At 35.8% G+C, this 14,215-nt stretch overlaps 2 protein-coding genes across 2 annotated transcripts in view; one reads left to right on the top strand and one right to left on the bottom strand.

The window, feature by feature from the left end:
- Window positions 1–14,215, bottom strand: part of LOC139095302 (leucine-rich repeat-containing protein let-4) — a 57,807-nt gene that overhangs the window by 28,628 nt on the left and 14,964 nt on the right. The window lies entirely within an intron of this gene.
- Window positions 12,309–13,665, top strand: LOC139095390 (uncharacterized). Its single transcript, XM_070646722.1, has 2 exons — window positions 12,309–12,397; window positions 12,460–13,665. The coding sequence occupies exons 1-2, from the start codon at window positions 12,392–12,394 to the stop codon at window positions 12,862–12,864; spliced, it is 411 nt and encodes a 136-aa protein (XP_070502823.1). The 5' UTR covers window positions 12,309–12,391; the 3' UTR covers window positions 12,865–13,665.

The raw sequence follows: 14,215 nt of genomic DNA, 5'->3' as shown, positions 1-14,215 counted from the left end.
CGACAACAACCGAAATCAAAACAGACCATCAGGTGAACAACAAAGGAATTCACGAAATCCTGCTGGACAACAAAGGAATTCACGAAATCCTGCTGGACAACAAAGGAATGCTCCACCAACATCAAAAGCAGGTGAACGATCAGGCGGATCTGATCAATTTACATCACAAAGACCAGCTAGGAGTATCCCAGAACCGGTACCAACAACATCTAGAAAACCAGCTTCTGAAACCTCCGCACCAGTCACCATAAAATCGCAAAATAATCATCCACAACAGAAACCCTCAAATCAGGGAAATCAAAACAAAACACGAAGAAACAGGAGAAGGGGAAGGAATGGAAATAACAACAGGTCAAAGCCAAAGACCAATAACAATCATCAACAGAACTCAACGCAGGTTGTAGAAATTATGGACCTAGACTTCAATTCACTAACCTTGGAAACAAACAAGGTCGATCCTGAACCTTCATCCAGTGGTAATACAAAGGAACAAATTTCACCAGCCCAAGGCACAATCGATGAATGCATGTTCTTCATCAACTCATTCATCGAAATCATCACCAAAAAGCCAGAGTACCTAAAAGAGGAACAGGTACAACAAGCCATCGGCCAAAAAGTTGCCAAAATCTACATGAGTCAACATGGATTGTAGTCACCAAAGAATCAACGTAATTTACTGGAATGCTAACAGCCTTGCAGATAAGATGTTAGCATTTCTCGACTACCTCAGCATGCAAAACGTTGATGTTGCGTGCATATCGGAAACATTCCTAAAACCAAACTCCAAAGTAGACTCGCATCCTGACTACGTAATTCATCGATTTGATCGCATTGATAGACCAAAAGGTGGTGTTGCGATCATTGTCAAAAGAAATCTAAAACATCAGCTTCAACCAAGTTACAACACAAAGCTAATAGAATGCATCGGAATAAAAGTCTTCATCAACGAATCAATAAGCTGCCACATCCTCTCCGTCTATCTTCCAGGAGGAAGCAAAGGAAGGAAATAGACGATCATCTAAGAGATGACATCAACAAAATAACAAACATCAGAGGAAACTACTACATCTGCGGAGACTTCAATGCAAAACATCGAGAGTGGAATTGCAACGTAGCAAACAAAGCCGGGACAATACTACAGGATATGTCCGGGGAGTTCATGATCTACTACCCCGATTCACCAACGTATTATCCAGAAGATCCGACGAAATCTGTATCAACAATCGACCTAATGCTCTCAAATTCCAGTCTGAACACTACAGAACTAAAATGCACAGAGGCAATGAGTGACCATTGCGCTGTGTATTTTCAAATCAGGACATCCAAAGTTGACAGAACAGACAACACAGTTTACAGATATGACTACAGAAATGCCAACTGGAAAAAATTTAAATCTTATATAACTCGTCGCATCGAAGACAGCACTCTGGAAAACCCGTGCAACACCGTAGAGGAGATAGAACATCATATCAAAGTATTCTCAGAACTCATCATGGATTCAAGAAACAAAACTGTGAAGAAGAGAAAGATCAACTTTGAATCGACAAAGCTCACACCAGAAATCAAAGACTTAATCAGGACGAAAAGAAGTCTTCGACGAAGATGGCAACGTAGCAGAGATAATCAAATCAAAACTGATTTAAACATCCTACAGAAAGTCATCAAAGACAAAATTAAGGAACTCAAAAATACAAACTGGAATAAGCGGCTTTCAGAAATCCAACCATCAAACCAAACAGTCTGGAGGATTGCAAAGCATTGCAAGAAAGGTTCAAAATCGATGCCACCGCTGATTGATGCAGATAGAACATTCATCACTAATAAGGAAAAAGCCAGCGTTCTCAGTGACTATTTTCGTAAAGCTCACGAAAATCCACTTGAGGACAACAACCCAGTACATACCCAGGAAGTAGACAACGCAGTGAAGGAAACATTGGAAGGAGGAAATAGTGACTGCACAGAACTTACAAATGTAGAGGAAATCTCATACATTGTAAGAAATCTGAAAAATCCTAAAGCACCAGGATTAGACGATGTCAACAACATACTCCTCAAAAATCTTCCACCAAAAGGCTTCGAATATTTGAAGTTCATCATCAACACGTGTCTCAAACTTAACTATTTTCCGAAAGTTTGGAAAAAAGCTAAAGTAATCCCGATCCCAAAACCTGGCAAACCAGCAAACGAAGTGAGCAGCTATAGGCCAATAAGCTTGCTTAGTTCCCTAAGCAAAATATTGGAGAGAGTATTGCTGAATAGAATAAACGAGCATCTGGAGGATAACAACATCATTCCGACTCAACAGTGTGGCTTCCGCACAGGACGATCAACATCTCACCAACTCATCAAAGTAATCAAAACAGCAAAGGAAAGCATAAGCAGGAAGAAATCAACAGGAATGATCTTCCTAGATGTGGAGAAAGCATTTGACAGAGTCTGGCATAACGGACTCTTGTTTAAAATGATCAAATTAGGTTTCCACTACCACTTATAAAAACTGTAAGATCTTTCCTAAGTGAAAGAACTTTCTCAGTTTTTATTAAAGGTCAGTTCTCAGAAACCAATGAAATCAAATTCGGAGTACCACAAGGAGCAGTGCTTTCACCAACTCTCTACAACATCTACACATATGATATTGTAAGAGAAACAACCAACAATATCGCACTCTTCGCAGATGATACTGCATTGTATCATTCTGCAGAAAACTCAGCCGATATTGTAACACATCTACAACACACTGGAAGAAAAGTACAACAATACATGAACAAATGGAAAATAAATCTCAACAAACAGAAGACTCAAGCCTTATTCATCACAAATAGGTACTCCAGGCAACTTCCTAGAGACAACATCAAATTCCTCAACGAAAACATCAAATGGGAAACCGAAGCTAAATATCTGGGAATGATAATCGACAAGAGAGTGACATTAAAGCAGCATGTAGAATATGTGACCAACAGAGCTCACACTGCACTAAGACTACTTTATCCCCTCATCAGCAGGAACTCACATCTCGACGTTCGAAACAAACTTCTCATCTACAAGCTAGCCGTGAGACCCATCTTCACATACGGCTGTCCAGCATTTGAACGGATGGCAAAAACACAACTACAAAAACTACAAGTACTACAAAACAAATTCTTGAGAATTGTTCTCAACAAAACAAGATATGAAAGGATATCAGATCTACATACTGAAGCAAAAATACCCTCTATTGAGGACTACGTCGGAAAGTTGCAAGCGAACTTCAACACTCGTCTTGCGTCGCGAAACACCGAATAAACCACAACATAAATTAAAGCAAAACAATTTCAAAATAAAATCAAAAACTAAGTGATGAAGGCGATAAGTCAGAATCCTTTAAAAATTTAAATACAAATAAAATGTATCCAAACTTTGTACATAATTAAGTTAAAAATTTAATGAATAAAAAGTTTATTTAAAAAAAAAAAAAACCTTGGTTCGGCTAAAAACCACTGGTCTCGTCCAAGATAGCATGTCTGCATTTTATGTCTGCAGCCCTGCAGTTGTGGATGAACCCCAAAGTTTTCAAATCGGCTGCTACTTGGCTCTAAGTGTATTACTTTCTAGTCTTAACGCAATCACGCCACATTTCAATATCTCAATGCAACTACACACCTCAAATCCTTCCCATAACTGTTCCACATCATTTACCATCATCCCCTCCAAAAGATATCACTCTTATCTCCCATACAATGTATGTTCCTGAACAAGATTTTTTTTTTATATCTTCATGAGGATCTCTCGTCTGTATTCATGCTGCAAATACCTCGGGGATATAAATAAATTGAAATTTAAATATGTATCAGAGTACTGAGTATTCAGTTCAAGTTAAGAAAGTGCTTTATGGCTTGTTGAGGATAAGAAAATAAAAATTATTCCTTACTATCTTCACACCCAACTCGACATCATCTTAAAATGCAAATACTTTTTTCAGCTTGTTTATGTCTCTGCAAGTCTTGATGCAGTGTATTGTGTAGGTTGGTTGGACTTTATCTGGTCAGTTTGTCTTGATGTGATATATCCAACAGCACGTAATGTATTAAGATAAATTGGAATATAAAGATTAAAAATTCATGAAATTGACTGTAAATTTTTTTATATATTTTTGGGGGTTGACGAATGAAGGATTTTTATGTCCTGGTTGGGGAATATTCGGAAGTAACGTAACGCTGAAAATAGCTTTTTTTAGAGCCCTTCTACCTATCGTAGCGTCTTGTAGCAAAATCAAGAACCAACATTTGTATTCTTTGACAAAATTCACTTATATGCGATACGTAACTTCCGTACGTTTCTATATACATGAAAATTTTGAGCATTTTATGTGGTTCATTGACATATTTATGAGTTCTTCAGATTTGATGTGTTTCTAAGTCTGCATACGATGAATTAGGGGTGTCTATGTGTGATGTACACCTCAGCAACACTGCCCATCCTCAATCAGGCATCAAATTGTATTCCAGATTTAAAGATCAATCGATTTTCCAGTACCCAAACAGCATCAAGTATCAAATATCAATCATAGAACTTCTAAATAGACCTCGAAGTCGACTGGGATTCAACCAAATTTATTTCAAACCTAAATTCAGACATTCATCTTCCTTCAATAATAAGCCACAATATTCTATTGCTCCTTTAGTAACACATAGGCTAAATGGGGCCAAATCATTCGGCAAGCTTTCTAAATGTGCCTTCAGGGACACATTTGAAAGAAATTTCTTCATTTTGTTATCAAGAATTAAATTTTTTTAGAGAGTTGGATGTCCTCGAGAGGTCAGGGATGTAGGCAGAATTTTTGGGGTGAGGTTAAGTGGTTGATGCTAAAATTTAGGGATGATTTTGGGAATTTTTTCTGAAAAATCCTTAACAAATTGACGGGTAATGTCCATAAGGATTTGATGTCAATCCCTCACTTCCTTGATATCCCATCTGCAACAGATTATGACAGATATAAATATGACAAATGCTCCCATGTTGAAGATAAATGGCAATTCAAAATTCAATAAAGTTTCGAGAGACACTTTTTATGTCTCCTTAAGAAGCTCTGGAGATTATTGATGTGGAAAATTTTTGGAAGGATTTCTCTATGCATGCTGTTTTCTTAAAGAGTGCTCTGGAGCTTGAAAAATCGATTGAAGGATTGATTCTCAGAAGAACTACGGTCCTAAATCAACAAAATTTGTGGAATTCACTTGTTATTTTAGAAAGTTTGTTGAGGAACTGTTTTCAAGAGGCTTAAAATTAAAGCTTTTTCTGACATTGAGGACATTGAGGATGGGAAATTGCTTGAAAATTCCAGTCGACTTCATTTTTACAGCAAATTCGATCGATATACGATAAATGTCTGCTGGATGTTGCTGTAGAGCTAAGAATGGTTGAATCTGGATGACTATACCTTGGCTGTTTTTGATCCATTTTTCAGACATTTAGGCATTAGACGTAGCTTACTTCTAGAGACATGACTTATTGTGACCTAAAACAACCACATCAACTCTATAAAGCAACAGTCAACTGCCATAACTCATAATAAAACATACAATAACCCTTGGCTCTCTATAAAGCTGTTCCAAATGCAACTTCCCATAAAATGCGCTCCACAACCCCACCAGTCAACCCTCAACTGTCTTCAATTTTCCTATCATAAACTTAAACTAACAAGAAACTGTTTATAAATGCATACTCATGCTCTATACATCGAATGAGACAAAGATAGAGAAGTTTCCTGTAAATTACTTGTTGTGTCATGCTCAAATGAGCTCATTTATCAAGGGAAAAAGGAATAAGATGGAAAGTACGAATAATAATAATAATGTAGCTCATATAAATAAGAAGCCAAGAAGAAGAAGCAGCATAAAAAAGCTTTCGGGCGTTGTTTCTGCAATTTTTATTCTATTGTACAATAAGCACCCGCTGGCATACCTTATTATTATACAGTCTCCTTCATTCGCTATTTTTTTTATTGAAACCATAATGTTACGAAATGAAATGCTCGCGAAACTGCTATTAGGTACGAAATGGAATAAAATCTAATGACATATTTTCGCTTTTATTTACTGCAGATGTATGGAGGACAGGGGTGGATTTAGGAGGGGGATAGAGGGGGATAGAGGCGGGTTGATAGAGGCAGATAGTGACGGATAGAGGCAGTTAGATGCGGATAGAGTGATTGAGGGGATAGAAGGGGATAGAGGCAGATAGAAGCGGATCAGATTCTGATAGAGACGGATAGAGGGGAACTAGGCTAGAGGCATAGTGACGGATAGAGGCGGATAGAGGGGGATGAAATAGAGGGGTTTCATACCCAACCACCTCCCACCCTCCCATGTCCTTCTGACTACACCCCTGTACACCATTACTGTAAAATACACAGACATGAAGACAGTAATGTCATTGTATTGTCGCAATTTTTATTACAGCTTTTTTTGACTCGTAATTTTCGGCACTTTGTAAACGAAAAATTTTTTAGAACGCGTAACTGCTTTTCTTTTCTGATATTTTATTGGATGTAATAAAAAGGCAAAAGTTTATAAGAAGCACAAGGAGGCATTATGACCTAAATCGCATAATAATATCATCATATAAAATGGATCAAGGCTCTTTTCGTTTATTAAATTTTCATTTTCTTTTATTACATTTCGTTCATATCTCCTTCATCGTAGACATTGAATATCCTTTTTAGATCTTGCGATTTCTATGGTCTTTTATGTAGGAACATATTATGAGTAGAAAGGAACATTTACTTCCTCGATTTTTTTCTTTTTTAATCTAGATGTTGTAATTTATGATTCATTAAAAAAATTTGTATGCTAAACTGCAAGTCATGCTCGTTCGGGGGGGGATGTTGAAGGAGGGTCGTGTGCACAGTTTACTTGAGTTTTAAAATTAATTTATTGATGTAGAATTTTAAAATGGGAGAGGATTGCAATAAAATTACATCGCGATGACTAAATTAGCCAATTTTTCTGGGTTTTATAGATGATGAATAGGATTATGGGACAGGAACGTAACCAGGCTGTTAAGAGGCTGTTGACAGAGATAGTGTAGAACTTGGCATTGCCGATTGGCAAAAGGCAACAAGCAATAGAGCCAGTTTTAGAAGTCAACTGAGAGAATCAATCGATCACAGCCGATCTGTGCGACCATCGAAGCAAATAAGTAGTATCCGAAAATTGGATGGGAGATGGACACCCTCCTAGAAAATTCTAGAAGGATTCGGGTAAGGGACTTTTAAGCGACCTCTTACACCTTTTTCCTTTCTTATTAAGTCTCTGTTATAAGACTATGAAACAGCACTACACGTGAGTATCCTCCAAACCACTCTTATGTACGCAGCTTGCCTACTCCTATTCTATCCTTAAACCAACAATACCCAAAACTATGCTCCTGATTATTTATTTCAGCACTTAAATTATGGTCTACTATAAATAAACTTCCAGCATTTTATAATGTTTAAGCTACAGCAATTTTGTACCCACAAAAAAGTCTTTATTCCCCATTAAGAATACCACAGCTTTTATAAAACTTGAACTTTTTCCGAGTATGCATTCACACATGCTATTTACTTTCGTTGATTGAAACTTTTTTCAGACTATTCAAATGTATTTTTATCCATAGAAATTTTTGTTTAACATTTTAGTAGAGAATGTGTGGTTTTTTTTTGCAGATGTGCAGGTATAACTGTTGTTGACATACCCGGTAGGGACATGGCATTCCTGGGTTGAGGCTTCCAGGCATTTGGGTCATCCAAATCATTATTATATTAAACGTCAAATTTAGGGATGATTAAGCCAAATAACCGCTCATGACGCTACCATAAAGGAGATCCAACACCCTAACATGTACAGACCAGGATTCCATACTCAAATAACTAAATAAAAACCTAAATACTTTTACAATTTAAACATTGCCATAATGTAAATTCTCGGTAATTTCAAAGCTTCAGTAAACTTTTTTCTTACTTCTTGAACCATAAAGTTCTTCAATTTATTAGAGTTTTGTTGCTACACATGCTCTGTTAATTCTATTCCTAATTCTTTCCATGTGCATGTCTCTTCTATAAATAAAATATTAAGGTAAAAATAGATGAAGTTTTACGTCAATGACTCTTTAATAGTTTTTTTGTAGGAGCCCGAGGGACACACTGTGATAAAGTTCAGTTTTTGAAATTACAACCCGAACATGACACCATGTAGGGTGCTGTTGCGTCGCCGTTTTAACGCTAAGACACAAGATTGCGCTGGAGTCACCGTGACGGCGGATTTTGATGCATTTTTATGGCCAAAATTGCGGGTTTCTGGATTTTGACCTTATTCTGCATCCTACCAACCATCCCGAACCACTCGGGTCAATACCAATAATAGCACAAATCATTATTTATGCTGTTTCTAATGATAGACACAAAATACTCTAATTTCTTGAATTGATTTTCTTTTACAAGTATGCTCAATACAATTAATGGTACAAACTACTTTAACTAAATGTCAAGGATGTAATTACTGAATATTTACAAATCTGTATCTACTTGAAAATAAAACTTATAATTAGAATGATTGTCTTTATGAAAGGTTGCTTACTAATGACGCCCCTAACTTCATTGTAGGAATGCATAAATGCTGTTTTTCTAATTAAGGACATCATAAATATATAAAAGTTGGATATTCAACAATTCTGAGTTTATCTGATTCTCATGATGTATTTTTAATGAGGAAGGGAAATTCCTGAGCGACACAGAGTTTGGGTCATTAAAATGAGTCAAAATCAGTTATTAAAGTGCCGTCCGGACAATTTCTTGGGTTATCATTAATGTGGTGATATAGCAGTGCAGTGGACAACACGATGTGCATTTCGGGATTGTAATTTGTCCTGATATTGTTTAAAGAACTATTTGGATTCTTCCTAAATCAAATTTAGGGTATCAGAATCAGAATATAGACGTTTATTCGATATTATACGATTAATAATGTAGTCGCAAATTTTATCCACGTGGGGCAATGCGGCGAATTTTATTTTTTATCTTAATCAGCCATAACAGCTTCATCAGCATTCACGCTACGTGCTATGAGTTACTAATCGTTCCAAAACTGCCCTAGTCCGATAATTCAGTTAAAATTCTATCAAATATTGTCCATTCTCAAAATAATTTTAAACAAAAATCCAGCATCTCGCTATACATGCCTTAAATGAATTATTCCATCGACATTCAAAAAACTCCATCGGATAAACTTCAACTAATGATGAAATATTGATCATTAATCCATTTCCGGCATTAAAAATGAATTAAATTAATCATCAGACGTGTCATTCTCACAATTTATGCAGGATTAATTTGCATATTTCATCACTCGTATTCCTCTCATTTATACTTATCTCATAGCTGCATTCTCTTATTGTTTACTCTTTTCATTTGTCTTCATCATGTTTAGCTAACTCATTAGATATTTAAAATGTTTTTTTCTTTTCTATTTGCTTGACAAATTTCTCTCAATTATCTCTCTACTGTCCATTAACAATTACCAGGTCTTTTTCGAGTCTTTTTTTGCATGTCAAATTAACATTTGAATTAGTTCTTGACATGACTGTTGATTTGTTTGGATTAAAGAAAGTTAGGTCAGGGTTAAAATGGGGGATTAAATATTAATTTTGTGTAGATTTAGATAAGTTTTGTTAAATGGACTAGAATTTGACTGGAATGGATAGTCAACTTTGGACAAAGGACTATTTTAGATGCTATTTTTTGGATTTGGCATAATCACTTACTTCGTTGGACAATACAGATTAATTTGGAGTAATATTTAGTTAAATCTGCCCCTATTCAATGTCATATCGCTCTCAGGACCCTATTTTCCGACAATTCGAGTGTCTTTTGGAATTCAAATGTAATTTATAATCAATATAGCAACTAAAGCTAGCTCTATTGCTGGTTCCTACTTATTCATTGCCTATAGTCATTAACAATTCTAAGTTTAATGCTGTTTATATCAATCCTGATGATATGCGGCATAGAAATTGCAAAAAAGTCAACGATTCGCCTGCCAAACTCAAGATTGGAGCTAAAATTGATGAAATTTTTCATCGGACTAGGCTGAAGCAGGTCTCTTTCTGGTCGTGATCTTTTCGGGCAACAACTTTTAAGAGCCAGACAAACAATTAACCAGAAGCAGACTCAGGAGGGGTTTTAGGAGCCAAATTAAGCCCCCACTCCCTGGATTCATCCCTGGTTAATCCTCTGAATATTCAGGGATGTCCCTCTGGTTATACTCCTTGCAGCATTCCTAGAATTAACTCTTTTCCAAACTAGAATCCCCACAAAACTTAACCCTACCATTCAAAAATCATTACAACCTTCACTAATAAGAACTATGCTTTCCCGATACCGGGACCGGGACCGGGAAATCCCGGGACTGTCCCGTCCCGGTCCCGTCCCGAGTCCCGAAAATCTTCCGGGACTGGTCCCGCGGGACCAGGTATTAAAAAAAATTCTTATAATCTCTTAACAAAATAAAAAAAAATAAAAATAAAAGACGTTTCATTTGAAACCAAAAACTTAATTTATAATTTGATAAAAAAAAACACGAGAAAAATGGAGCTATAAATTCGTATTTTGATTGTCTTTGAGTTAACAATTTAAAATTTATTAGGGTTTTTTGGTTCTTGTTCTAAAATGCAGTGGCAAATAATTTAAACTAAATCTTGACTAAATCAAAAAACATTTTTAAATAAACCTATAGATTTTCAGCTAATTTGAGGTTTTTCAAAAATTGAAAGGGTCAAAGCTTTTTAAATTGATTACAAATATTTGTGATTATTTCTCATAACTAAGATTTGTTTCTTCTTTATCATGCAAACGGTAAACATGATAGTTTAATTTAGAATTTTTTATTGCTTTTCTATTTTAAAATCATTTAAAACGAATCAGGTTCAAGAGTTTTGCAAATTTAAATCCATCATTAAATTTTTGACAATAGATATTTAGCATAAAAACACTGAAAAAACATTAAAATATTGTACTTTTTAGTACATATTTTTTCGGGACAGTCCCGGGATTTCCCGGTCCCGTCCCGATCCCGTCCCGGTCCCGGAAAAGTTTCGGAAGTTTCGGAAGTTTCGGAACTCGAAGTTATTAAATGTTTTTTATTATTATGTTGGATATAAATGAAAGGCTACTTTTCGAGAACTTTTCAACAAAAAAGTTTGGTGTTAATTTTTATTGCTTATTATTTTCGGTGTACGTAAGGGACTTGTGAAAAAGTTTTTTTTGTTAGATAAAGTTTGTTCATTTTCGAAGTGGATGTTAAGGAAAAGTTGGATTGTTAGAGATAGTCGAGCATTTGGTTTGCATGACATTCAGACATAATCATAGACTGACTTGATGTTGCTGGGATTTTGTGAAGTCTGCTAGAATTGCATGTTATGGAAAATTTAGACTTTTGTCGTCGAAATGAGTCATATGCTGACGTCAGGGTAACGCTATGGGGTCGATTGGCTGTTCTTACGTCATTTTGATGTTTTGCAGTAAGCACAGTGACCTTGTGGTATCCTGACAACTACGAAGTTCCTTAAGAATTTCTTAGTTAGAAAACGTATCCTAAAAGGACATGAAACTAACAAAATAATCACCCGAGCTGCCCAATGCTCCAAAAGCCTACGTATCATCAACTATCCCGAGCAGCACATTATGATAAATCGCATTTTTCACCTTAAAATAGGATCAAAAATCGGCAGTCACGGTGCCGGTAAGTAATCTTCTAAAATTCCCGGAAACACATTGTGTGGCTTGGCTATGATTGTCCTAAGTGACATGACATAGTCACTGAGCTAACGTACAACCATGACCAACCTCGTGATGCAAATAACCGTCAAAATGACTGTAAAATACCTTAGCAGCTCTTCTTTTAAGTTGCAGGTCTACTAGAGTTCAAACAACCATAAATCAAATATCTGACTATACCATAACCTACAAATCTATTTCCGCCATCCAACATTACAACAACCTCACCAAAGAATTCAAAGAATTGCCTCAAAAATATTTATTTATCATTTCTCTCTTCTTCCGCTCTCCACAGTCAGTGATAAAGAGATACACACCAAAAATATATTCCATATATGCCTTCCTAAACGTCACTAGCAGAAGAGCAAAAGTGATAAAAGAAATTCCGCTCTCAAGACTTGAAGAAGAAAGGCACGGACGAAGTAGAAGAAAAAGAGACCAACGAATTGCTGAATGTCAATAGATAAATATATAAATTCAAAAGTATTTCCGTACGCTTTCGTTTAGTATTGATTTTTGAGTTGACACAAGTGGAAGCGCGCGCGAGTCACATCTGCTTTTTGAGTGCATTTTATTGATATTGGACATAAATAAGTCAGTATAATGAAGGTAAAGTAGCAACAAATCGTACCTGATTCTATGTCAAATGTAATTTTCATTCCTATCCGTAGATACTATTAATAGCATTGACAATTTTACAAATTACCATGAGAATCACATGCATTCCAGCATATGTGATATCATCATACAGTAATGTACGACTGCAACAGCCAATATCAGCAATTTTATCAGTCGAAAGTCAAATGCCAATCGATATAATGTTAAATCCAAAATTGGCGGACGAACAGCCAATACAAGTCGATAAAATGGAAAGTATATTCATGAAGAGTATCCAAAAGACAATAAAAAATCTCAAGACGATGAATATGGATGAAAGTGAAATGATGGAGACGATAAACAAGCAAAATTTAAGTCAAACACAAAACGATGATGAGAATGTTTTTGATGAAAGTGATCTTGTTGCTGTGGGCCATATGAAACCGGCTGGCTTTTCGATGGCTGTGGACGAGAATTGATTTTTTTTTTTGTTTCACGTGCTGTTTAATGTTTCGTGGAAATAACATTTTGTTGTTTTTTCCGATGTGAATCTCGCTTTAAGCATTAAGAAAAAAATTTATTTTTGAGCATTTAGAGTAGTTTATTGGATTTATTTTTATCTAATCAATAATGTGGTCGTTGCTTTGTTGACGTGGTGGACAACCTTTTTTCAAATCACACTTTGGTTGTAGGTTTCGATCAAAACCGATTTGTATACGATTCAAAGCATTTGTAATCATTTTAGTAGTCTACCGCATGTGCCGTGGCACATAGGTTGCCCACCACTGCATAAAACGTTATAAAAAGTATATTTTTAATCCTTGTGCCATTAGTTAATTGATTTTGACATAAAAAGTAGTTTTTGAGTTATAAAATGTATGGACAACCCTCCTTAGCCTACCAGATAATGAGCATACTCAACTAAATGGCTGTACTCATGAGTATACTCAATCAATATAATTGAGCCCTTTCCCCTAACAGACAAAGAAACTGCTTTTAGATACCTAAGTGGTATTTCTGTATCAAGAAAGTATGCTATTTGTCTATTAATGCTCAATACACATAAGCATGCTCCTTGTCTGTTCTCCTTATCAACAACCCCTATAAACGACCACCAGTCTATATATTCTTAAGACAATGGAAATAAAATTCAATTAATGTAATTTTGTTTACAAAATTGTCAATATTATATTTGAAGTTGTTCTTTATATTAAATGTTATTAGACTTTGATGTCAAAATATATGACATACGGGTTAATAAAAGAGATTAGTTACTTGAAGTGGACGAAAAAAATTCAATTTGGAAAATGTGTTTTTAGACAGGACAATTTTTAGAAATGTGAAAATTGATTGACAATAATGAGGTATGTAATTGAGAAACATTGAGACAATAACTTGAGTGGCACTAATGAAGAAAGTTACAGTGTGGATCCTTTATGTGTCCATCACGGAACTGCCTCAATTTGGTAATAATTTGGCTCTATTTGGTTCCTTAATTTCTATTTGAGCTAGAACTGTAAGTCGACTAGGATGACTCGACTAGCCCGAGCATCATGACAGACTTGCTAGGACAATGCTGTGTCACCGAGTCATCGGAAAATCTAAGATCCATGGAGGTAAGTGTGGAAGTATCCTGAAAGCATTCTTCTAGCTTTTCATCGTATTTTGTCGATTTTAAGCTACTGTTCTTTTGGAAATAAGCCCAAAAACCTTCTAATTGAACGCCATTGATGGTCAAAGTCTAATCACATGAGTTGAAATTCTGTCCACAAGAAAGTCAACGATTTAATGTAGAAGCGACAGTCACGAGACTTTTAAATAATGGACACC

Source organism: Chironomus tepperi, unplaced genomic scaffold (assembly GCF_022539635.2).
Source record: "Chironomus tepperi strain 1889 unplaced genomic scaffold, CSIRO-AGI_Ctep_v1 contig_364, whole genome shotgun sequence".
Classification (NCBI taxonomy): domain Eukaryota; kingdom Metazoa; phylum Arthropoda; class Insecta; order Diptera; family Chironomidae; genus Chironomus; species Chironomus tepperi.
Note: the sequence above shows the minus strand (reverse complement) of the source record. Positions and strands in the feature narration are given on the sequence as shown.